The sequence below is a fragment of the Hippoglossus hippoglossus genome, chromosome 11, assembly GCF_009819705.1.
Source record: "Hippoglossus hippoglossus isolate fHipHip1 chromosome 11, fHipHip1.pri, whole genome shotgun sequence".
Classification (NCBI taxonomy): Eukaryota; Metazoa; Chordata; class Actinopteri; order Pleuronectiformes; family Pleuronectidae; genus Hippoglossus; species Hippoglossus hippoglossus.
The window spans coordinates 11,381,759-11,407,192 of NC_047161.1; the positions used below are offsets into that span (position 1 = coordinate 11,381,759).

At 42.0% G+C, this 25,434-nt stretch overlaps 2 protein-coding genes across 3 annotated transcripts; both read right to left on the reverse strand.

The window, feature by feature from the left end:
• Positions 1-2,833: 2,833 nt before the first annotated feature.
• Positions 2,834-11,460, reverse strand: LOC117770355 (catenin beta-1-like). Of its 2 annotated transcripts, XM_034599716.1 has the most exons (17): positions 11,282-11,459; positions 10,181-10,230; positions 9,362-9,571; positions 8,992-9,242; positions 8,645-8,883; positions 7,025-7,226; positions 6,734-6,878; positions 6,480-6,583; positions 6,133-6,267; positions 5,814-6,017; positions 5,522-5,680; positions 5,320-5,439; positions 5,027-5,177; positions 4,814-4,935; positions 4,255-4,315; positions 3,891-4,086; positions 3,653-3,780 (listed from the first exon to the last, which is right to left on the reverse strand). In XM_034599716.1, the coding sequence occupies exons 2-16, from the start codon at positions 10,191-10,193 to the stop codon at positions 3,896-3,898; spliced, it is 2,307 nt and encodes a 768-aa protein (XP_034455607.1). In that variant the 5' UTR covers positions 10,194-10,230; positions 11,282-11,459; the 3' UTR covers positions 3,653-3,780; positions 3,891-3,895. The 2 variants fall into 2 exon arrangements, with proteins under 2 accessions (XP_034455605.1, XP_034455607.1); XM_034599714.1 differs by having other exon boundaries at positions 2,834-4,086; positions 11,282-11,460.
• Positions 11,461-14,319: 2,859 nt separating this feature from the next.
• On the reverse strand, positions 14,320-22,928 carry dync1li1 (dynein, cytoplasmic 1, light intermediate chain 1). The gene is made up of 13 exons (XM_034599355.1): positions 22,669-22,928; positions 22,304-22,377; positions 20,842-20,958; positions 20,473-20,703; positions 20,084-20,238; positions 19,843-19,936; positions 19,236-19,371; positions 19,038-19,149; positions 18,751-18,810; positions 18,580-18,624; positions 18,400-18,487; positions 17,949-18,071; positions 14,320-15,761 (listed from the first exon to the last, which is right to left on the reverse strand). Exons 1-13 carry the CDS (start codon positions 22,770-22,772, stop codon positions 15,643-15,645), a joined length of 1,458 nt encoding a protein of 485 aa, XP_034455246.1. The 5' UTR covers positions 22,773-22,928; the 3' UTR covers positions 14,320-15,642.
• Positions 22,929-25,434: the final 2,506 nt, after the last annotated feature.

Genomic DNA, 25,434 nt, shown 5'->3' on the forward strand with positions numbered 1-25,434 from the left:
TTGTGAGTCAGATTTGATGCGCAATTGCTTGAAAATTGTCCATATATCAATGTTCCGTCTGTTGTTTCTGTGATTTATTGCCTCAGTCAACTGAATAAGTAGCTCTCCTGCCTACATGATAGTGGTTGTGCATCATTCAATACAAGGTTGACTAGATATATTCTTCATTTTGTCAAAGTGTCCTCTCTCTTGTCTTAAATAGACAAAGTCACCACATTCTGTAAGCACATTTGTTTGCTGTTTTACATGATGTGAGATGTTAACTTAAAACATTTTAATATTCAAAATGGCAAAAAATCTCCTGGTGAATGTCCATCTGGGATTATCTTCTTTTTGCTCTGTTATCTTCTTTTTGCTCTGTTTTGTTCTCCACCACCTTTTTGAGAAAAAAACATGTGGCTCCTCAGCTGCTCCTGAATGCTCCTCTGTTTTCAGCCAGTTGCCATCTTTGTCTGGCATTAACACTGAGCAAGTAGCATTCAGTGGATTGTCAGGACAACAACATGTTGTGCTGTGGCCGTGAATCAAAACGAGACGGACAGGAACCAAAACAGTCAAGTTCATGGTCAGGATTTTAAAAATCACTTCTAAATACACAACTAGCATTGGGCAAAAATACCAAACCCCACAGATCTGATTATGATCACTTTGTATATCTGTTGGTGATCATTTTTTATGTTCATTTAAAATCTGCAGCATGACTTTTAATCTTAAATAGCTCACCGATGCAGCTAAAGATACGACAAAGAGAGAAAGAAACACTTTCTTTGTAAAAAGTTAGAATTTGGTCAGTTTAGTCCTTGAAATTTGAGAAAAGATCTCACACAGTATAAACAACAGTGTCAGTGTTGCAACGCAACGTTGAATCCAGCTGATTTGAAGGCAGTAAATCCACAGTGTATCAGTTAATCCTGCAGATATCAGCATAGTAGATATGACTAAAAACAGAGATTACAAAGCTATTGAACATCCAGATGAGCCACTTGACTGGTTCTGTTCTCATGTACACGACCACACCCAAGGGTTCAGAGCTCATTCTCTTATGATGTAAAGGTCCTCATTAACATGGAATACACACTGTCCCCTTTAATGTCCAACTGAATCTTTAAGGGCTATCTTCAGATCAGTGTTAATAGATCATTTTCAAAGAGGCTGAGAGTCTAAACATTAGAGGTTCAGTGTGTAGAATTTAGTGACATCTAGTGGTGATGTTGCATGTTGCAGCTGAATACCCCTCACCTCACCCTCCAAACATGAAAGAGAACCTGTGGTAGGTGTTTAGTTTGTCCAGTCCGGGCTACTGTAAAAAAATATGGCGGCCTCCGTAGAGAGGACCCGCTCCAGATGTAAATATAAAGTATGTAAATATAAAGGGCCCATTCTAGGGTAAAGAAAACAATTCATACAATTTAGATGAAACGTACTACTGAAAACATACAAGATTATTTTATATTTCTGCCAATAGATCCCTTTCACCTAAATCTTACACACTGGACCTTTAACAACTCCTTTTTAAGTATGTGGATATTGTTATACTCTGTTCTCCCTACTGTCAAGTATTACAACCCATCATATACACAAAGGCTCACAAATATGAATAAAATAGCATTAAGAATTAAAGTGAAAGTACAGGTCTGGTCCATCTGACTGCTAAATCTTTAAATCATTATCATAGCATCAGTGTGTAAGCAGCATGTTAATGTTGTAGCTGCTGCTGGGGAAGCTAATTTCACCTAGTGCTTCCTTTACAGGAACACCAGATAAACTGATGAGATGATTAATTGCAGTGGAAAGACGAAAAGGTTTTGACCTCTCTTCTCTTGGTTGTTTTTTGTCAGCTATCAGATCGTTTATTGAAATGAAACTGTAAGATCAGTGTTCTGACAGAGCTGTTAACTCAAGATATCTGAATGTGACCATGACGCTGCTGTGTGATGTGAGACATCAAAAAGTTTGGAGACCACAGGTTTAATCTTTGACAAAGTGTTGTATTTTAAATAGGATTTATTATCTGCATGAAATCGTAACAGGACTCAGGGCTACTACACCTGTAACCATTTCTCATAACAAAGCAAAAGAGGAAACTAGTTATTTAATTGTCAACCTCAATCTTTATGTCTGCTCTCCACCAATTGTACTTAATACAGAGGTTCTGCAGGTATATTAATAAGTTGTACTTAAGTCTTTTTAAAACCTTTTAAAGTTTATAATGAATTAAATTGAAGATCTATTTCAAGCTATGTCCCAGACATACTTACACTTACCCATAATTTAAGATAAGTGAAGTGCCCTAGTTGGGAATAACCCTCAAAACGTGACATTATCTCTTGAAACTACAGAAGCAGTAGGTATCCATCCAAACCAATTTAAAGATCCATGGTGATGTTTGTAGTTTTATTACAATGAACTACAACAGACATTACAAACTTTGCAAGCCACCAAAACATTTCTCAAATTTCCTAAAAATCCTGTTTAGTTACCATTGAGATAATAATAAAAAAACTTTAAAAAAAAAAAAATCAACCTAAATGTATTAAAGTAGTGTATGTAATTATTTAAAGTTCCAATTATTGAATTTTACACTTTAAGACCCCGCAGGAACCCTGTTAACAGGAAAGCAAAGATTCATATATTACAACTTGAACTTCCTTTAACAAATACTCAGCATTTGTATTGGCAAGGTTTCATTCTTAGCTCAGTTTTTTTAATCCATTATACAATTTTCTGCCTCATTTAAAACTCATGTATGGTAGGTTTAATTATTTTTTCTCATAATCCTTTAAACATGTTTGTATGACATCAACCGTATGAACAGAAGACACAGGACAGAGACTAAATGAAATAAAATGCCATTTTATTGTTCAGCCGTGTCATAACCTCGTCTCCAAAATAAGAACAGCAGGACTACAACTGTTTTTCGTCAACCTAGCTACCCCTTGACAGCACATAAAACTGGGTTTTATTTGACCACCAATGATAGCGTTAAAGACTTTTCTATCAGACATCCAAAGATAGCATACAAAATAGTTGTTAACCTACCAGTGATACTGTATATAAAACACTTCTAGATTTATCCCCAACCCTCCCTCAATTTCACCCATACCCCTCTTTAGAACATTTGTGACACTGACATATTTTATGCTTAAACAAGCACATATTAAGAATGCATAATTCTCCATTTCTGAGATTATAAAAAAAACTACACAATGTTACACTTTAAGTCAGAGTACAATTCAACTGATTATTAGTGTTCTACACATTCGGCCATAAACCAAAGGAACATTGTATAATATCACTATAACTTAACACTACATGTAATATACGTTAAAAAAAATTACAAATGATTAGCAAGAGAAAATGAAGATGGCTAGTGTGAAGGCAAGCTGGGTCAGTACCATAACAGAGAATGAGTAATACAAAAAGAAATAAAAAAATAGAATAAGAAAAATAGAAACAAAAACTGATAAGAATACAGGCAAGGCTAAAACATGTGTTTCAAACTTAAGATCCACCTCATGTGCACTCATCCATATTAGGTAACCTGCTCCAAGACCTCCATTGTGCGATTCCACATCTGATACTTTAACCCTTTCTTTCTTTCTTACCCCTGTTTCAACTTGCTTTAACATTCCCATGGCAACCATCTTCTTTGTTTTCTTGTGTCAGGCACTTTCCAAGACCACTTATTCCTCTCTTTACCTTCAACAACTCTACAGGCCAATCATAATGCTGCTTCAGACAATAGAGGCCAATCACAATGCAGGTTCTATCAGAATACAACTGCAAAAGAACACAGGTCGGAAATATGAAGTCAATGTGCTGCCAGTCAAATAGATACTTGTTTTCACTGTGAACTAGTTATATAAGAGTTTTGTGGAAGTCTGTCTCACCAATTCTACAGGTCAGTGTCAAACCAGGCCAGCTGGTTGCTGTCCATCAGGTCCTGGGAGTGGCCGAGGTCCGGCAGCGGGTCAGTGTGGTGGCCCAGGTCGGGTAGAGTGTCAGCATGGTAGTCGGAGCCCTCCATCATGGGGTCTAGCAGGGTGTCCTGGCCGTAGGCTGATGGGTAGGCCCTGTAGGCTACATCTGAAACAAACAACAACCTTAATAACTGCTGCAAAACATACACATCACACAGACAGTTTTTATTTCAGCTTGTAAAAAATGCTTTGAGAGATAAATCACATTTACAAGAGGCGAGCATGACAGTAGGGAATTCATCAGATATATATATAAAAAAAAGAAGCTATTTACCATCCTGCCTGTAAGCCAGAGGGTCCCCCTGAGCTCCCATATCCAGTCCCAGGTCTCCAGTCTATAAAAAAGGCAAAAGAGTGATGAGTATAATCTGTTAGAAGTCAACATATATGTAGGGGTGAAGGTCTTTGTCTCAGCTTTATTCACCAATTCTATACTGTAGCTACAATACAATTTTGAAATTACTACTGTGGTTACTTCTTCAGTGTGAAGACACTATATAGATGAACAATATCACATGTCCCCATATATATTATTTGATATCTAGATAAACACATCACATTTTAGGTGAAATTGAATGTAGAATTTATTGTGTATACTGAGGCCATGGCATTGCAGATGCAAGGCACCAGTTATCATCCTTCTAGTGATTATTTTTGCAATATGTTGTGCTGCCGGCAAAAGCCTCCAAGAACATCCGAGTCTGGAATTTGTTTTGATAAATTCACTGAACCTTTGTTGCCCTCGACCGCAGACTAACACTATACTCAGAACCTGATATGAGAGATATGTTGTCCCTGGCTGTAGAAGTTTGATTATAAATGATTCTGTGTACCTCATTCCACGCCATAGGCTCAGTTCTGAACAAAGAGCTGGTCAGCTCCACCGACAGACGTTTCTTGTAGTCCTGGGGCTTGTCCTCAGACATGCGGAACAGGACAGCTGCAGCGTAGGTTGCTGAAGGAGAGAATGCACCACAACACAAGTAAAGTAACTCGCTCTGACAATCTGAAATGTGTGTGGTCTGTACATGTGCACGTTTACTCACCAACGCCCTCATTGCGGGAATGCAGCAGCTCAGTAAGCGGTGCAGTGGCTCCTTCAGCTTCAATTGCCTCAGCAGCTTCTTTGTCCTGTGCCAGTTCACACAGAACACCTGCTGCCACACGCTGGATATTCTCCACTGGAGAGTAAAGTAACTGCAAGAGGCAGAAATGTGATTTAGACAAAACAACACATTGTGTGAAAGGAAATAGTTAAAATAATGCAATGACATTTATATGTAGTCGATTTAAGTTTTTTGTTGTCCGTAAGATTTAACATTTGAGGGTTTAGTTTTACCTGGACAAAGAGTGGAATGGTGTTGAGCCCTCTGATGACAATTCTGTTGTGGACGTCCCGGGCCAGGATGTGCAGAGCTCCCGTGCAGCCTTCCACGATTTCCTCCATACGCACACCCTCCTGTAATATGTGAGGAAAAAGGAAGTCAGTTCTGAATGTACAAATAAAGACAATCTGAGGGATTGTTGGCCTGGTTACGTACCACAAACTGCTGCTGGTTGCCTCCCATGCTGGTGCGCCTCTGGGTGTCCTGGTGAGCCCGGACGAGCAGTTGGACCAGGCGGGGGATGGCTCCCTGCTCCCGCAGAGCACTGTGGTTGGCTGGGCACAGAGCAAGGTTCCGGATCAGACCAACTGTGGCCTAGATAGGAGAAAAATGACACATGTTGGTTGAAAATATATCCAATGACGTCAGCATATGCAAAGTTGATTGAACATTATAATTAGTCTGGGGGGAAAAGTGCAGGTGAAGAGAAACGGAGATGGGAACTGACCTTGATTAGTGGCCAATGGGATGGAGGGTGCAGGAGTTTGACCACCACAGGCAAGCCGTAATGAAGGCGCACAGCGTTCTGGGCCATCTCAGCATCCTGGTGGCGGGAGGTCAGGTGGCGAAGGGCACAGACTGCTGGCTCTGTGATGTCCTCCCTGTCGCCAGCCCGAAGCACTGTTCGCACCAGAGCCTCAATTCCTCCAACCTGAAGAGATGAGTTCAATCGGATCATAAGTTATTAAAAAAAAAAAATAACTAGACCAAAATGTTTAATCAAAACACACAATCATCTACATACAGATATTAACAGTAAAACTTACCTGGCAGACCATAAGTTTGTTACTGTAGTTGTTACAGGTCAGGTTGGAGAGGATGCCAGCAGCACATGTCACAACATTGATGTCATCACTGCCCAGCAGCTGGACCAGGGTCCCCAGAAGACCCTCCATTCCCTCCTGATGAGCAGAGGATGGGGCAGCAGGATCAGAAATAAGAAAAGGGAAGATTGCATGCATTCTCAGTCATTTTTCATATTGATTTATTAAAACAAAATAATGGATTTTTGTTACACTATCAGCACATTGATGAATGAGCAGTTGTAAACACTGAACCTGTGCATCATATGTTGTTAGCATTTGTGATCACAGACATTTAACTCATAATGTACCTGTTTAGTGGCAGCATCTGAAAGATTCCTCAAAGTCCAGAGGCAGTTCTGGACCAGACGCTGGCTGGGGTCTGTCAGGTGAAGCCCCAAGGCCTGCATGCCACCTACACACAAAGTCCAAGGGACACAAACAATTACATCGGAGCCATTTTATCACATTCGCAAACAACAAGTACAAAATCTGTAATACATCCTCAGTTTACTGTAAGGAGTAAGGTCACTGTTAAGTATTTGCATTTTATTTCTGTACGTACCAGCCTCGACGATGGCAGGCTTGTTGCTTGAGCAAACAGAGAGCACCTTGAGCACTCTGCTCGTGGTCCACAGCAGTTTCTCATATGTGAATGTTCTCATGATGTTGACCAGGGCTTGGGGGCCACCGCTGGCTAGAATGATCAGCTAAAAAAACAAATCAAGACATGTTTTTGTTTGTATATTTTACAAACAGCCAAGTACTTAAAGCAGACACGTTAGGGACATACAAACCTTGATGAACTTGGCGAATTACAAAATTTAAATGGAATCTTAAAAAAGTGTTCCAATACCTTGCTTTCCTGGTTGCCATATGCCAGAATCTGCAGGCAGTCAGTAGTGATTGCCAGGAACTTGACGTTGGTGTTGGCCAACAGGGCCACCATCTTCTGCAGTCCTCCAGCTAGACGCACCGCCATCTTGGCCCCTTCCTGATGCAACAACAGGTTGTGGAGCGTGGTAATGGCGTAGAACAACACGCTGTCCACTGGCGAGCTGGAAAAATGAATAAAATAATGAGAATGTTAAATCATCTTATAAAACTAGTATACAATCAGTTTCTGTCAAGACTCAGCTCAGCGAATGACAGTCATCAATCACTTTTAGACACCATATACTTGCTTGATGATAAGGCTGCAGTGTTTTTGACGAGACAAAACCTTCCCCCCCCCCAAATCAAGAAGTGTTGAAGATAACAGGCTTGCTCGGTCACAATCAGCTAAGAATGTGAAACGAATACCCAAACACACATGCATGAGTGCAGCAGGGCCGTCACACTCTGGCTGAACTTGGATTTCACATAAAGTGTTGGATTAAAATCAGCTTGAAGTTGAGACATTTGGTCCTCAGAGAAACAGGGGTACTTCTATCTGGTGAGTAGCCCTTCCACATCAGCTTATAGCCATTCTTAAGAAATAGCCTTTTTCAAATCCAAATATAGCACGTCAAAATGTTTCCTAATTTCTTATAGTGCCTTTTAGCTACCTTTTACTGCTGAAATGAGAATGCATGATGTACTTCAATAGCAAAAAAAACTGAACCCTGTCTTTTATTTTTTCACATCAGGATTTCAACAGTGCCAAGTTAAATTTGAGACAAATGATGAAACCTGTAAACAACAAATCAAATACATTGCCATAGTGTCTTCAAGAAATGACTTGCTCATCTGACAATAAAACCACTGTATAGACATCTTTAAATCAATACAGATACTTTGGAGCACTAAGCCACTGCATTTCCTGTACGCCACATCTGCACTAACAATCAAGGAACAACGGACATTTAGGGAAAAAAACACGTATAGGCGCTCTCAAAGCACAACAAAGAAACACAATAAATGTGATGAAATCTTTTGAGTGACATTACGATGTAAACAATTACTACACTTAAAGGGTAAAATTACTACTCAGGTGAGCAATCTAAATTGCATTCAAACTCATGTAGGGATCAGGTAGCAGCTCATACGCTCTCTGCGTTTGAAGTGTAGTAATGTGATTCCAGGTGGAAATTCAAACACACATGCGACATCCAACAAGTCACGACTTGCTAAAAGGATAACTGTTTTGGCTGTGCGTGTCTTGGTTTTCAAAGGTGACTACAAAGAATAAAAGTTTTAAACTAGGTATGCTGTTCTTTGTGAAGTAAGCTGGTCGGTGAAGGAGTTGGTTATTTGAGCATAATGCTGGAGCTTATATCAAAGCATTGATTAATCAACTTATGATTGATTAAAACAAACATCTTAGTAGTTAATAGCTCGTGGGATGTAGTGAATTTAAAGGCTGTTAAATTGTATTAGTGTCGCTTTCTTACAGACAAGGTTTTCAACTATTTTAATCCATTCAATTGAAAGCACATTGACTAGTTCCTGTAATATATTCAGGAGAATTAGTCCCGCTATTTCTCCAGTGTCTTACCCAAGCATCTTGACTAGGGCAGGGATGCCTCCAGACTTGAAGATTGCAAGGAGCCCCTCACGATGGTGAGACAGGTTGTGCAAGGTGCCAGCAGAGCAGCGAGCTGTCTCCACATCACCAGTGTTCTGCATGGCACGGACAACAGCCGATACCATTTGTGGTGAGCGCATCAGGGCATGCCGCGATGCCTCCTTCTTTGACAACTGGTGCACCATTACAGCTGCTTTATTCACAACAACCTAAGACAGAAAATATTTGTTAGGGGTCCATGAGTTACTCGGCAGGCATCACTTTGACATTTTGGATTGTTTGTGTTAATGAGACAATTCACAAATTTCTACACGTACCTGGTCCTCATCGTTGAGCAGTTTAGTAAGCTCTGGGATGGCACGAGTGGCCAGCTCAGCATCATCTTGATAGTTAATGAGGTTGACGACAGCATGTTTCAGCATCTGAGAGGGCTCTGCGAGGCGCTGCACTGCTGTTGGGTGGGCTGCATCCAGCTGGGTGGGTGGGATCTGAATGCCCTCCTCCAAGGTCTCAGGGAACATGGCAGCACGTACACGCTGGGCCCGAGTCATGGCATAACCCTCAATGTCTGAAAATAAGACAACATTATGAAATTACCGAAATTTACCACAGATTCTGTCTTCTGTGCTTATTCCACAGTATCTATGATGCTGCAAATATCATGATATGTATAAGTATCTCAGGTACCTGGGGCCTCAGGAGTGAAGGGTGGGTTGAATTCCCAATCATAGAGACTTGGATCGTCCTCCTCGGCATCAGGGTTCCCCTTGCCACTGAGAGATGGTGCACTGGTGGTAACGCCAGACTGGATTCCTGAATCCAGGTAGGACTGCTGCTGCCACTGGCTCACAGCAATTTTACTGTCCCCCATTGCCATGTCCAACTCCATCAAATCAGCTACAAAATAAAAGCGTGAAACATGAGGAATAATAGATAAAGAGTATTGTATAATTTCATTTCTGACTTTTAGCCAGATGTTTTTTTTTACCCCTAATCTTACAGGATTTAACAATCTCCTAAAATATTAGGAAATTAAAAAAGTCATTGATGAAAGGAGATGTAGGAATGGATCTAATTTATTGATTAATTAAAAAGGTGGTTGTTAGGCAGCAGGGAAATGGAGAGGGACATGAAATCAGAGTGAGAATGAAGTCCCCTCAGAACAGTTTGAACACAACAAAAGAGCAAACGAAAACTTTGCATTCTTCTATAACTTAAAAAAAAAATATGTAAACATTAATTCAACTCACTATCCTTCAAACACGTTTCTTTTATGTAAGGATAAAACTTACACATAAAAGATATCGGATTACAATCACTTGGGGGGGATACTGTGACATGTGCTCACCTGGCTCCCATTTTCCTTTTATTTTCCACAGGGCCTCGAGGCTCACGGCATTTTATTTGCTCACGCACGGTCGTAAAAAAACGATGAAGGCTAATATTTGAGTTGACACCAAACTAATCCACAGGAAAGTAGAAGATCGCGAAGTTTTTCATACTCACACTGGGTAGCCATTGTTCTTGCCTGCCCTCAGCCCGCACAGCAGATATGTCTGTAAAAAAAGAAAAACAAGTCCACAGGAGAAGTGAGAAGAACTCAGACTTGACTTCTTCTTCTTTTTGCCAAAGTGGCGGTTTTCGTTGGTGCGGTGTTTTTTTCCCCTCTCTCTTCCTACGTGGTCCCCGGTAATAAGACGTTCTGCTGCTGCCGCCGCTACCTGAGCCAGCTCCCTCTGCTTGTTTGGCTCCAGCGAACGTAGCCGTGAGGGGGGAAATACCGAAGCCTCCACCTCCAGCCCGAGAGAGAGAGCGGGCAGAGCAGAGCGGTGGGTATTTCCAGGCCCCGCACGAACACAATTCACCATTCAGCAGCAAAGAACATCAAAGGCATATTTCTCCCCCTCCCCCCCATGCCACGGCCAAGTTCCGACCCCGCAGCTTGGGTTTCCAACGAGAGAAACTCTTCCCCTCCGCCCCGCAATCACTTCCATGACTCCTCCTCTCCCGGGTGCCTCGGACTACGAGCCGCCTGTGAAAACCCGAACCAACTCCCTGGCCACAAAGGTTACATCCACCAAGTATTTTTTTTTATGACATATGATTTAACACCGAACAGCGCTAGCACGGGTTAGCCATCTTAGCTAACAGGTTGGCTAGCTTTACCTTGAGAAAAGCTCGCTCAGCTAGCATAACGTGCGTAGCTAACCCCCCCTCCTCTCTCCGCTAGTTAGCTCGCTAGCTAACATAAACAAACACTGTTCAGAGCTTCACCCACCGGATTAAAATCCCCAACACTCGCCCTGTGGTACAGTCGGTATTAGCGGAGGTGGCAGCCAGAAGTCAGCGCATCGTTGGATTCGCGACTTTCAAAAGCAAACCTCACAAATGTTTAATTCTGGGCTGATTAGCCAGGCTAGCCAAGAACGTATGAAAAGTAGATCCAAGCGCCACCGTAGAAAAACCTGCTGTGCTACCAGCCAGATCAGAAAAAACCCCACCGGAGCCCCCCCCTCCCTCGGCAAAGAGGCTTTTCTGTGATAAAACCACACATTACCACGATGCTCGCGTGTTGCACCGTGGCCGCAGGGAACGCGGTGTCCTTACCAGAGTCGAGCGGCTCCTCCGTGGTTCGTGTCGGGGAGATTGTCTCTTTTTCTCTCGGCTGAAAACGAGCTCCGAGCTGCTAGGTGAACCACCCGTGAGAGTCCGAACCACACCCGCCGCTGCGCCGCCGAAGATGTTGCTTCCGCCTGCGCGATCGAACATCAAGATGGCGTGGGGGAGAAAACACAGTATTCTGCCGCACTAGGAAAAAATAGGGCGCCATTTTAAACAAAGTTGTAGCCTCGGAACTATTATTTCTGCTGCTGCATCTGCACATTTACACGTTTTTATCTGAACAGCAGCCGATCGCTTCAGTTGTTTGTGATTTTTCACGAAAAGATGCGGGACACTCGCTGCTCTGATGGTGGTGGTGGTGGTGGTGAGGGGGGGCGAGGTGCATTCATTAGAGAGGAATGTGATTCATGAGCTGCTGAGAAACGAAGGGGTTTCATTAACATGCAGTTTGCACGGGACCACAAACAGAACTATATTCTTTTATTTATCATAGTTAATTAAATCATCATCAGGCAAACGAGAGTGTTGCTTCTCAACCATCTCTAATCTCATCTATTTTCAAAAGCTGCCACAGAGTTTACATTTGAATTAATTTCCAAGTGATCAGCTGCAGGAAGAACACAAATATATAGACTTCAGACTATACCATGTAGTAGGAAATATGATTTTATCATGTTATATATACAACCCATAATTTGATCCCCTAACATATAAATTGTCCATCTTAAAAACGTTGAAAAACATGCCATGGCCACAATAACATGATTCTTGTATAAATGGCATTTGATCGTTTTTATCGTCACATGAACCGATCAATACAACTGTGAGTAACTAAAGTCCAATAACTAATAGAAAGCTGCAGTAAACTCAGATATACTCATGATGCATTTTTGCTGTGTGCATCTATTGATAGGCAAGTTGTTATCTAATTGCAGTGCAGATGCCAGAATAACCAGTCTGATGTGTAACATTCACTTGTACTGCACGTGTGTACTTGAGCATCCACTGTTCTTCAGCCGCATTACACACACACACACACGCGTCACAAATAACTGATAGAAAGGATTAATTTGACTTGTTAATATGGTTTTACTGAAAGAAAATGTATTGATAAGCTCTGATATGGAAACAATCAAACAGAAAATAGTTCTCACGCACAGTATAGTGTTCATGCGCCTCACACATGCAATAGGCCGGAAAAGGTCAAAGTCCATAGTGTGATTAGAGAGCATATTGTTACTGTGCAAGGGGACTTATGATCATTTATTGTACCAGATGAAACATTTTATATTTCATATGAAAGTGTGACCAACACATGCAGAAGGCTAGTAAAAGATATTTGCACAGGTATACAAAAAATCCGACATCAAAGGTGATTTCATTTATTTCAGAACTGCTTTTAGCCAGTAATTGGGACTAACATCAAAGGCTTCGAATTAAATCATTTGACGGTAATCCACTGTTTCCCTCTGTGGTGACGAGAGGAGCACATGTATTTCATTTACATGAGTGATGGTAGAAACAGCATGGAAAAAAGAAAAGACAATTTGCAGAACAAGACAATATAATAAAAGACAATATGCAGAACAACTACTGTATGTCTGCAAATCACACTTATATATACATACATATAGTTAGTTATTGATTCTAAGAGATGGTCCTCTAACTCACATTTATCATACTTGAAGATGTGATATATTGATGCTTCTCTTGCTCAGGGCAGTTTGAGATGAGAACTAGCCAATTCAGCAGCCAGAGTCCACAGAGGATGAACAAAAAAAGGTAACAACTTACAATGCAATCGCCCTGAGGTAAATACTTTCATGGTGAGGCTCATCAATGCAAGTTATGTTTGGTGCTGGTGAGTATGCCCTCACCAACAATGGATGAAAAACATAAAAAACATTTGAAAGAAGTGTTAATTTAATTGAATCAAAACCACAAAGAGTCTCCAAAAAAGATGAGCGGTGACACATCTTCAGGTCAGTTACCCTCATCCAGCCCATCTTGAATAACCATGAACTGGACAACTGAGAATCTTCCCAAACAAAAAACTATTAAAAACACTATTTTAAGTGTTTTCCAAGAAGGTAGTTTTATCCCCTATGGTTTTGCTCGCTTGTCAGCAGAATTATGCAGAAACTACAGAATGGATGTTCATTGAAAACTGAGCTGATTTCAGACATGCACTGAACTCTAGACATTTTCCAGAGATTTTCCAGATGGCTGCAAATGTGAGAGTCCAAGTCAGCTGCTCTGGACGATCTTTGGAGTTTTTCTTGTTGCGTTGAACCCGCCTGACTGGAACAATCTCCTGTTGTGTTCTTGATATGTGAAAGAAAAACTCTGGATAGTGTCTGGACCTAATTGTTTGGACATTTTCTGGAGTTCATGTCTGAAGACGGCTTTGGTGAACGATGGGACATGGGTCCTTTTTTGATGATCTTTAACATACTATTTTTTTTAAACTATTTTTCACTGATTTCCCAGAGAATAATTCATGGATCTTGAGGGGAAACAAATCGGGGATGTTTAGGAGACTTATATCTATGAGTGTTACAACTTTGGTGCAGCTTGCATGAATCTAAGGGGAATGTTGGGCCTGAGGTATGCGCTCCACTGAGTGCCATTCTAGTTTTTACTTTGCTACTTCAGTGTGGTACCCTGCATTAGCATTTTGTTCTGCCTGAGGAAGAAGACAGTGTTCACAACTCATTTTCACCTCAACACCACCTGCTTGCTGTATTTCAACTCTTTTTATCCATCATCTGCAGTCTGCTCTTTGGATACATTTTGCATATCAGACGCTCCAAACGCAAATAACTTCAAAATGTCCTGGTGTTAATTCGGTGTTTTGCATACGGCACTTCAGCAGGTGGATGCTTACCAACAAGGACTCAAACCCAAGTCATGCAGCTGGAGGATCCTCAGCCGCAGCCTGTTTTCATCCATCCGTAATTAGTCCCTTTTTTTTTTTATTTTTTAGAGCGAGTAGAGGAGGAATGAAACCAAGAGAGGCTGGGTGGATGAATCCGAATAAATACACCTTTTTATTTGACTGGTTAACAGATCTGATTATACAAACGCCAACACAGAGCTCTGAAATAACAGGACCAATCAGCGAGACAATGACTGTACATTCTTAATGTGACCCTCCTGTGTTCTGACCCCCTTTTGCCCACCCACAAACCTGCCCCCAGTAACTATGGAACTGAATCACTAGTGCTTCTTTATGTACAAATAAAGCTCAGCTACCCACCCACCCACCTAATCTATTCAGTGCACCATCCGTTATCTACAGGTTTGAGCAGTACATTTACCAAGAGGGGAAGTTTGACCAATCGTAGAGCTGCGTGCCATGATGGACCTTTGGTGCCGTCTACACAGGACGAGTGCTCCAGGGTGAACTTTGATTTTGTGGTATATTTTATTTGTCAGGTTTGGTTTGTGTAGTCCAACAGACATGGCTGCTGTAATAATAGAGTGTGCACTGTTTTTAAGAGGCTGTAGTGTAAGAGCATAGTCATGAAGTTTTTTTTTTTGTTGCCTCTTTGTTGAAATGCAAACAGCCAAAAAATACAGGTCTAGGTTGAAGTAACTTAACTTTCTTAATACGCTTCATTCATTCTCTCTCATTCACTCACACAAGCACACACGCACAAATACTGGTATGTTTGTCCCTTCATCTAAAAAACAAAAAGACTGTTTGCAATTTTGTTACAGGCATATTTTTTAGTTCTCAATCTCTTCCTCTGGCCAAGCGTGACTGCCCCACACACATGATACACACAACCACACAATCATCCCTATAGTACCTAAGTGCAGTTTCTTCAACATGCGCTCTTCAGCAGTTCCTACAGTAAAAACACTAACTGTACCATCACAATAAATGGATGGATAAATTGCTTTCATTCTTGCAATCAATCTTGTCCAGCCCGCCCCTCACTTCTTCCCATCCCAACCTCCACACCACCATCCCATTGGTCCCCCATAGCCATTCACTCTCATGTAACAGACAGTCGTAACAGTAACAAATACTCGCCCTCAGTTTAACAGCCAGGAAGAGAAGAGAAGAGAAGAGAAGAGAAATAGGGAGGGGAAGGAGAATGAGGTGCGTAGGAAGATGCAGGCAGAAGAGAGGGTGAGGTCTTCATCTTGAGGAGAAAGTGAAAGAGGATGGGGGAGAAAAAACCCGATGTGCCCATCCCTCCGAATCCCCTACTTCCCTTCTTCTCCGCCACAACTTTGTAATGGAGAAGGTGCTGAGGCTGGAGGGAGGAAAGACACGGGAGGTGAAGGGTGACTGAGGGGGAGGAGGAGGAGAGCAGGGTGAAACGTGTTAGTCTTCATGTGTCCTGGCCGTCGGTGGCAGGGGTGTCGTTGGCATTGGGTAAGTCTGAGTCCGTCTCCCGGCTGGATATGCGGTCGAGTTCCGCCTGTACGTCGCTCAGGCCCAGCTTGGAACCTGCATCAAGTGTGGGTAGATACAGACGGACATTTAAATTAGTACAACATCTCAGAGGAAAGTAACTCAGAGGCCAAGAAGCTTTTATCCGGTGTATCAGTGAGTCATTACGGCACGATGCAATGAGCACATTGAACACATGGTTAAAATAAGATCTAGGTGAAATGTGAATAATTGATTAAAGTCGATGTTGTGTCATTAGGACAGGGGCTTATTTTTTTTGCTCCCATGTTTTGTCATGAACTACTCAACAGATTTCCACAAAACTTCCAACATGAAAGACCCCATTCAATTTTGGTTCGGATCCAGACAAAGAGACAATGCAGGATTTCTTTTGCACTTAATTTAACACAGTGAGATATGGCGTTTTTTGACATTTTCACCAATTTCCCAGGGATTAATACAAGGACCTTGATCAAACATATTTAGGGAACTGATATCTATGAGTGCGGGAAATTTGGTGCAGGGGAACAGAAAGACTACATGGCAAAATGGAAACATCAGCCTTAGTATCACTTATGTAAATGCAGTAATATACATTTTATTGTCTCATACCTTCTAGAAAGGTGCTGCAAATAGACAAATTCTCATAATCATGTTTTTGTTTTTATTGCACTGAAAATACTTCAGTCATAACTTAACTATAATTTCTCCTCTTATTGCAATGAGAGGAAATTATCTTAATTACCCAGAAATTTTGTCAGTAAGCAGCAAAGTTCTATTCAGGTTTCTATGTTGTATTTCTACATCAGTGTGGAAACTACAGACTGTGTAGATATCAAGTTCAAAACACAACATTTAATAATCGGACCAATTTCAATAGGGCCTTCGCACTGTCGGTCCTCGGGCCACGCTTCAAGCTTTATTTTTTTTCTAAACACTGAGTAATTTAAAAAAAGTTTGTATTATCATGTCTCTAATGCTGCTTTTTGTAGGCTTTTAAATAAAATATGGTAGATATTCAGCCATTTCATAGAAAATGTGTAACGGGTTGTACACATTTTTATAGCCAATATGTTTGAATGCATCATAATTTCCCCCATTACTGCCCAGCCTTATTAACAACCATGTGCAATGCTCAAGACAGATGTTAGTTACAAGAAATGCAATGCAACATGCCAAACGAAAAGAACAATCAATAAATAAAATATAGGGGAGTAAAACGGAGGTGGTGTATGAGAAGGGGAAAGATCAGGGACGAAATGTAGGAATCATTATGGTGATAACTGGCATCTTCTATCACCACTGAAGTGGCAGATCTGGCCACTGAAAGGAGACCAATACAACTGTTATGGATCAACTTGTCATTATCAACATGCCTTTCTGTTTTACAAGACCCTGAGAAACGACTGTAATGTCATTTGCAAACACCTATTAGCAAGAAGGTACAATAAAAACATTTTAAGTTAAAAAGAACCAACAGCTTTTCTGAAAACAAAATGAAGGCACATTTTAATGTAATTAAAAATAACAGTGGGATCATCTCCTGCACCACTACGTTAGTCCTAAGGATAAGTTTCTGACTCAGCTGTGCATTTTCCTCCTTTATCTGTATATTGCATCAGTATATATAAACAAACCAACATCATTTATAGTCCTCAGGCCAGTTCTTGTCCTAGAATTTTGTGATACAGGAGGATTGATCCCAGCTTTGTTCCTTCTCAGGTGCTGGAGAAAGTTGGAGGCTCGGGGTGGGAGGGGATGGGAGAGGGATGAATGGATGCGTCTGAGAATGAAGTGACATACACAAGCAATAACAAATGAGGAGTGTCTCTCTCTCACACACACCTTAACGTGGCCAGCATCCTCTGACTAGTGCACATACACACACACACACATTATGGATGATGTTAATAGTGGAAATCCACAGCATTGACGATGAGTGTAACAAAATTGAGTCACAATGTTAAAAACAGGTTTAGAAATGATGAATGGTGTGTGGACTGTGCGGCTGATCCATGCACTCAGATCATGTATTGAGTCTTCCTCCATGTGGTCATGTGTGTTATGGGAGACAGAGGAGGTGAAAACCAAAAACAAGATGAAGGATGAAGAGTGAAAATGGAATTAAATCCTCAAACCAGGATGAATGATAATAAAAATTATAATAAAAAAGCAGTTTTGCTCTATCCTTTAGAACCAGAGCACTGTAACAGCATGTCCTTAAGTGCATGTGTGTGTTCTCACCTGACTTGCGTACGGTTCCTGGAGTGTTGTTGCCACCACCCGGCGTCCCGGGACCCCCTGTCCCTGCCTTCTTTGTCAGTAGACTGTTAAAGAAGTTGGCCAACACACCCTCACTGGTCTGACCTGCAGGACACAAGAAGCAGAGTTAAAACACACACACATGTATACGGACACACAACAAGTGCAAAATATTGTTGCTACGGAAACTCATTATTAGATTAGTCAAATTTTCTCTTTTATACTTATATATGACCTGTATTGAGGACTTTGTATGTTTTGTGTTTAATCTTATTTGGGTGAGGTTTTCATATAAGCCATTACTGATTTCTACCACATCCGACATGTACATATACATTTACATTTCAATTATGTATTTATGTTGTGTAAAATAAACTAAACAATGACTGAACAGTGGTGATGTATGGTTCTGTGCAGTGACGGAATGGCGAACCTGACTGTGGCATGGTGTTCGCTACGTTGGCCGCTGCCGAGCGATTACTCGTCCTGGGAGAACCGGTGGGTGCTCTGCTCGTAGTATCCTGCAAACGACAGATTATTTCACACATATCAGCACTGGAGGGAGGTTAACTTTATCTTATGAGCCAAAACTAGAATAAAAAGGGACGCTCACCACAGGACGCCCTGCTGTCACCGCCGGCTGTTTGGCGAGCAGCGACTGCAAATTAGAGCACAATACACACACTCACTCCAATTAGTACTTAATTGGCATATCAAGAATCTCAAGTCAGCTCCCACAAGCAGCAAACCAACTGGCATTAACACAACTGAAAGGTTTTCTGACCTGCAGTTTTACCAGGAATACTTGGTCGTCTTCTGCTTGGATTTCCTTTTCGTGTACAATCTGATGAGAGGGGAGGAAAAACAAGTATTTTTCATAGAGTCTTCTTCACGTCCACCTTTTCTTAAAAGCTCTACTAGAGCAAATCAATTAGATTAGATAAATGTGTCATGATCTCTGCAGGTATATTGGGTCAAGGTTACTGCACTGGCTGTACACTGATGTATGATATCATTAGTTTGTGTAAAGGAAGTTTTTCAAGTTACGTTATGTTCAGCGGGAGCCCGTACCTTTCTGACTGGTGGTTTGACTACTACTTCCTCAAAGCTGTCTTCTGATTTTACTGTCTGGAAGTTCTCGTGAAGTATGGCAATCTTTTTCTCATTGTCCCAACCTGATGGACTGGCAGAGGACAGAGAGAGTTACAAACCAAATACAAATGGCTCCGTATACCTTCGACGGACGCACACACACACACAAACACTTACATGAAGACGGCATCTCTTTCCACCACTTGTGCGGGGCTGTGGAAGGGAAAGCCGTAGAGTCTGTGGACCAGATATTTGTAGAGGATGTCCAAGTTCTTCATCTCCTTCACCGACGTGTAAACCAGAGATGCACCGTCTGACACAACGGTCAAGGACATTTTCAACATCGCAATTTCTAATTACGGGAGCTTAAACAAATGGAAGTCAAACTAACGCCACAGTGATAAAAGATCTTTAGTAACCGAAGTACAAGAGAAAAACTGATTCTGGCTTAGACTAAGTGCTGCAATTACAGAGACTAACTAAGGCAGTGTACAACCTTGACTCATTTTAAAACACAATAACCACTGAAAATGTAATAAGGTTTCCACTCAGCATTGACTGATGGAATTATTCTGAAAAACGATTTCAACTGGGTGATCTGTGACCTTTATCAAAATTATCACCTGGTCCAAATTTCTGACCATTTACATAGTCAGCTGCCCCAGTACATAAATACTGTAGTTTAAATCTGTGTGACAGTAATCTTTTTTATGTTTCAGCATTGTATAGCTCACACCAGCCCAAAGAAGCAGCTGTGAGTAAATGTTGATTTGGTGAAGGATACACTGCAGACAAAAACTCCTGACGTGGGACTGGATGAAGTCCAAGTGTTCATCTCTGTAGTCGTGCTCCTTTTCCAAAGTGCTGATAGCGTCACACTGAGGACAGGGAAGGAGGCATCAGAGGTAAATGTGCGACAGTAGATGATTCCTAACAGATACTAATACAGTAGAGGATCATATATTCTCATATTTAAAAAAGGTATAGTATGTTAAAGCAATGTTTATAGTAGTAAATGTGTGTACCTTGGTGCAGACCACCACCACTGGAATGCCCAGGTTGTGTGTGAGTGTGTTGTCTCCTAACGGCAACAGCACACTCTCCTCCTCATCACTCCTCCTCTGCGGGGTACCATCCTCCCCACTGCCGGGCTCTGTGTACTCCTGGAACTGTTTTACAACTTCACACACACAAACGACACAATGAGCGCAATGAACACAAGCAATGTTAAGTAGCATTAACTGACCCGCCAAAGACAAAACCCAAGGGTGTGGTCTTGTAGTTTTAAATTCTTTGATAAATAAGCTGCTTATCTGAGAACTTATTTTTCATAGCTCTTGCAAAAACACACTGTGTTGTACTTGGTTTGATACTTAATCTACCAGTTACTCTGACTGCTGTCAGTATGACTCACGTCTTTGCTCCAGCTCCCGCAGCGTTTCCGGGGCGACCCGGAGTTTGTCGACGTGTTCCCTAGCGACGGCAGCCCACTTCTGGAGAGAGTCGAGGGCGTTCCACGGCCGTGACATGTCAACCGTTATCAGCAGCAACGTGTTGCTGATGGAGTCCACTGGCACGGCTACTCCCTGTAGACCTTTGTGGTAAAGGTCTCCATCTAACACCCAGGCATTACACCTAGTTTGATCTAAACGCGCAGAAAATACATTCAGGTAAATACACAGTTCGGTACCAACCAGTACTCTATTTACTCTGTAATGATGCAAAGAGAATTACACATGGATGTGGTCATTTATTTCATGAACTGCATGGGGTCACTGGTTACCATCAATGTCGTCGTCATGGACACTGAAGTAGAGGTATTCCAGGCCACGCCCTTTCATGAACTCTTCAACCCCCTGTAGTTTTGCAACCAAGGTGGTCTTCCCCGATCCCACCTCACCTAAAAACACATGCACAGAAAATCAGTCAATATCATAGAGTGGATCAATCATGCCTCCCTACTATGATAAAAGAGAATAATAATATTGCAGTTCAGTATTTCAACCATTGAAGATTTCAGTTTATATATTGTAAATGTGCAAAGCATAACATTTTTTGCAAAAGCATGTTAGGTGGCAAACTCACAGTCAACACATCACACCACTTCTGTACAATTTTTCCTGTTCTCTATCATTCTATAAAATGGACTAGTTGCACACTATAAGGTTAATAAATGCAGGGTTAATATATACACCTCGCAAAAGTTAAATTGCACAAAAATTGGGCTAAAATCTAAGGTTATTTTATTTACTGATGAATCTGTATATTTAGGCATGATTTGTTTTATACAGTGAGAGCTTCACAGTTTCCTTAAGCGTAAGGTGAGAATTTAAAATAGATAATTTTGGCTGAACTGTCCAACATATAAAATATATTCAGTTTACTGTCACGTGAGGCAGAGCAGCTGCAACAGGGAAATGTTTGACATCAATGAGCAAAAATGCACATTGCATATATAATCTCTGTCCTTGTGACCATAAACAAAGCATGTAGCCCTCATATATTATGCATCTCCTTGCAGAGTATTGCATTTGCATTTGTCCCAGTATTACTGCTAACCTCAGACAGCACTCCTCTATTACTGTGGAGGCTACAAGGTGCATCCTTTCTTGAGCTGTGTCCCATGAACCCACAGACAGTGTGGACTCTGTGCAGCATGAGCTCAGTGGGATGTTGTCGTGGACTGCATTACAAACTAATGGCACCCGACTCGCCGATTAGCTAGAATGGGTGGCAGGCTGCGGATTATCCCGGGCGGATGTGTAGACATTGTGTGTGTGCAAGTGTGTGTGTGCGCACGAGACAGGGAGGCACCGTCTCTCAGCTTCAATGGCCGCTTGCCCCCCCCTCCTCCTCGTTCAAACAACAGAGCGATGGTTTGTCTCGTCTCCTCAGCATCACCTGCACCTAGCTGTTGCTGCTAGCATGGCTGGATGCTAGAATGACTTGCAGTGCTTCAGAGGGGCCCGACACTCTCAGAAGATGATGCTGATGTAGTGTGTGTTTGTTTGTGTGTGTGTGCTCAAAAAACAAATGCACCTGTCTCCCCCCGCCCTCTGCTAGCCGATGCACCAGCTACCTGTTCGGACACAAAAGCAGCATCAGCCCGGGGGAGCATGCTAGCTCAGCTACCGAGGAGTGTTCAAGCCCAGCAGGGTGACACGATCACCGGCTGACGATGCCTACTAGCTAACCCCGCACAGTCACTCACACACAGACACACACACAGACAGACAGATACCCACCCATGACCAGGACATTTTTCCCAGACGGTAGCTTCGATCTTGAATGGGTTGACACCTCACTCAGGATGGTGGACCTGCGGACAGAGGAGCCCCGTTACAAACACGACCTGCCCGTTCGTTCATTAACAGACAAAACAAACAACCGGGTGGCAGCAGCTAACGAGGCTAGTGCCGCCGCCGCCGCTGCTGTGTCACCGGAGCCGAGGCAGTGTGGTGCTGATGCTAAGCTACAGCCCCGCTAGCGCGCTAGCTGTCAAACCCATCCTCATCCCCGCAGCACAATAGACCCTCTGCGGCTACACACTGCCCCGCCGCTCCGCGCACAACCGACCCGCTGTATTCAAAACAAATCCCGCATCGCCCACCAGAGATCCTGTCCGTCATCCTCCTCCGGGTTGGAGCTCTCCAGTGAGCTCTTGGGTCCGGCTGAGGTGGAGGATAATAACGCACTCCTCCCTGACGTCGCCATCTTCGCAGGGCTTGGAAACAGCGAGTCGGAGCGCCCGGATGTAGCAGCCGTGGTGCTAGCCTAGCAGAGCCTGGTGCACAGAGCGACCCACAGAGAGCACGCCGCGGCCGGGGCGTGGTCCGACGTCCCGCACAAAGCCGGACTCACTGCTCCATGAGCTCATCCGCACAGGGACGGATCACACCTCACCACGCATCATCATTATGCCATGTTTACTATACATTAACTGGATACTTATGTAGTAGATTTATGAGGTACAATGTTGCCAAATTACTATGTTTGTGTTTTTTTTTTTTACTCAGTGGCGGTTTCAGGGTTTCTCCAGATCAGGGGCCATGAAGGGGCCCCAATTCACACAGAGGGGCCAAAATACATGTTCAACATCCATGCACAGATTCTGATTCAGGAAGGTGCACATTCAAAGGGATAGTTCACCGGGAAATGAAAATTCACTCATTATCTACTCACCGTTGAACACGGTTCCAGAGGAGGATAACAACTAAACTAAAAACATGGTGTAAATGACGCTATTTCGAGTCGAATTTGAATGTCGGGGCTTACAGACACTTGAATGACACCTCAGGAGCAGTATGGAGGCTTTTCTTTTCTGTTTTTTTTTTTACGTTTGAAGAAGTATTGGATTGGGCAGCAATGCTGTTTACACCTGAAACTCCAAAAGTGTTTTGTGGACTCAAACACTTTACCCATCCCTCCATCGTCATAGTGGTGAGTAGATAATTAGTTAATTTTCATTTTTCGGTGGGTGAACTATCCCTTTAGGGTTATTCCTTGTTTACTTCTGTTTGCTCTGTAGCTTTGAGCAAATCTGCAGAATTTGGTGGAAGCCTTTCATCTTGGACTTGTTCCAGTTCTCGTAGAGCCGACACTTGCAGTCACCACTGACGTGCACGGTGAAGACGGTCTTGAAGGAACGCAGGCCCGGGCGAGTGATGTCGTATCCCACAACTCAGACCATGATCACAGGAGGTGTCTCCACAATGGTCACAGCCTCCACCACTTTCTTCTTGTTCACTTTTGATCCAGGTTGGTCGATACACGCATTGAATGTATTTTTGAAAATTGTTCCTCATTCAAGCACATTGTGTTCTTCAAAAAAAAGTAAAAGAGTAAAATAATAATTTTTAACAAATTGTCACATTTATTATTAGTAAGTGACTAGGTTTTAAAGATCACTGACAGGACAGGCGCACATCCGGGGCCAGTCAGATTTCAGCTGGGGCTAGTGCCCCCATGAATACCCCCCTGGCCCCATCCCTGGGTCCGCCTATGTGTGTTGAATGTAGCTATTCAGGACACATCATTTGCATATTCAATGTTGTTACCTATTTCCTGTAATTTTGTGCCACTTTGTTGTTTGAGGCAATTCTCCCTCACATTTCCTCAGAAATTATGTATCACATTTAAAGTCCTTTATATGTGGACATAAACAAAAACAAACATCAGTCCATGATGTGTGTGCAGGCTGCAGGGGGGATTAATGTATAAGAATATATGTATTGTGAGTGATATCCTATATAATAGTGAGTCTGCCAAAGCTTAGGCTATTATAATATATTTGGCTTCATGCTTGTCCTGGTCCATTTATCTGAAGAAATTATCAGGATAAAAGGACTTTTAAAAAAGCCCCTGAAATCTGCTTTCTACAAAAAGAAATCTTCTTTAATACGCTGCCTGCCAAATCAATGATTTTATTTGTGAATAACATGGCACTGGGCCCTAAGCCTGGGATTGAGATAAAGCTGTAAAACCGTGTAAGAATTAGATGCACTTCAAATGAACTAGCCTTTTATATGCATAAGCTACATGAGACGTTGAGAGCCAGAGAAATTTAAAACAGGTTGAACAAAATAATAAAATATCAGAATTTTAAAAAGTTAAATTCCCCTCTCTCTCCTGTAATTCCAAATATCTACGGATAATTCATACCATCCAAGCTAACTGTATAACAAACCCATGATTAAAACACTGTGGCCGATAAGAATAAAAACAAAGATAAGTCATGATTAAACACTACACTCAAAATCAAATCAACTTAACAAAGTGGAATGATTACACATTGCCATTTCTTTAGTTTTTGATGATGATAATGACGACTTTTATTATTCAGAGTCAAGGTCCAGATACACAACATTAAAACATGTACAAAAGCCACCCACCCCCCACACAATTTATTTTATTACTATATACATATCAATATTAATCTCTGGCATAAAGACAAATATACCAATGCCTCCAGAGTTGGAATTAGTAGCGCATAGAGCTAAACCTAATATTTGATAAAAAACCAAGATGGTTTAATTTGGATTTCAGATGGATGGGTCGAGATCGATCAAGAGGGATGGATGGATGGATGGATAGATAGATAGATAGATAGATAGATAGATAGATAGATAGATAGATAGATAGAATAAAATAAGATAAATTCATATGAAGCTGTGAATCTATTGGACACAGCGTGAACCTTGAATCTTGGGTCTCAGATGTACGGCCATCGCTTATTATAAAACCGCTGAGACGAACCAATCAAAGCCGAGGTGCGGAGGGGGGGGGGGGGGGGGGATTACTCCTTCTTCATCTTCACGCACGCGCCAGTTCACCGTGACAGCCGCGAGATGGCGCAGACGCACCGCGCCATTACGCA

Bases quoted from the DNA above. Each gene is read 5' to 3' on its own strand.
- LOC117770355 (XM_034599714.1), bottom strand. The intron at 9,243-9,361 runs GTACCTGAGATA...TCTTATTTTCAG, and splicing joins CTTCACTCCTGAGGCCCCAG to ACATTGAGGGTTATGCCATG. The intron at 4,087-4,254 runs GTAAATAGCTTC...TGTTTGTTTCAG, and splicing joins TCTGGCTTACAGGCAGGATG to ATGTAGCCTACAGGGCCTAC.
- dync1li1 (XM_034599355.1), bottom strand. From the start codon at position 22,772: ATGGCGACGTCAGGGAGGAGTGCGTTATTATCCTCCACCTCAGCCGGA. The intron at 19,937-20,083 runs GTACACACATTT...CCCTGTCCTCAG, and splicing joins TGGTGGTGGTCTGCACCAAG to TGTGACGCTATCAGCACTTT. The intron at 18,625-18,750 runs GTCAGAAAACCT...TCTAATTTGCAG, and splicing joins TATTCCTGGTAAAACTGCAG to TCGCTGCTCGCCAAACAGCC.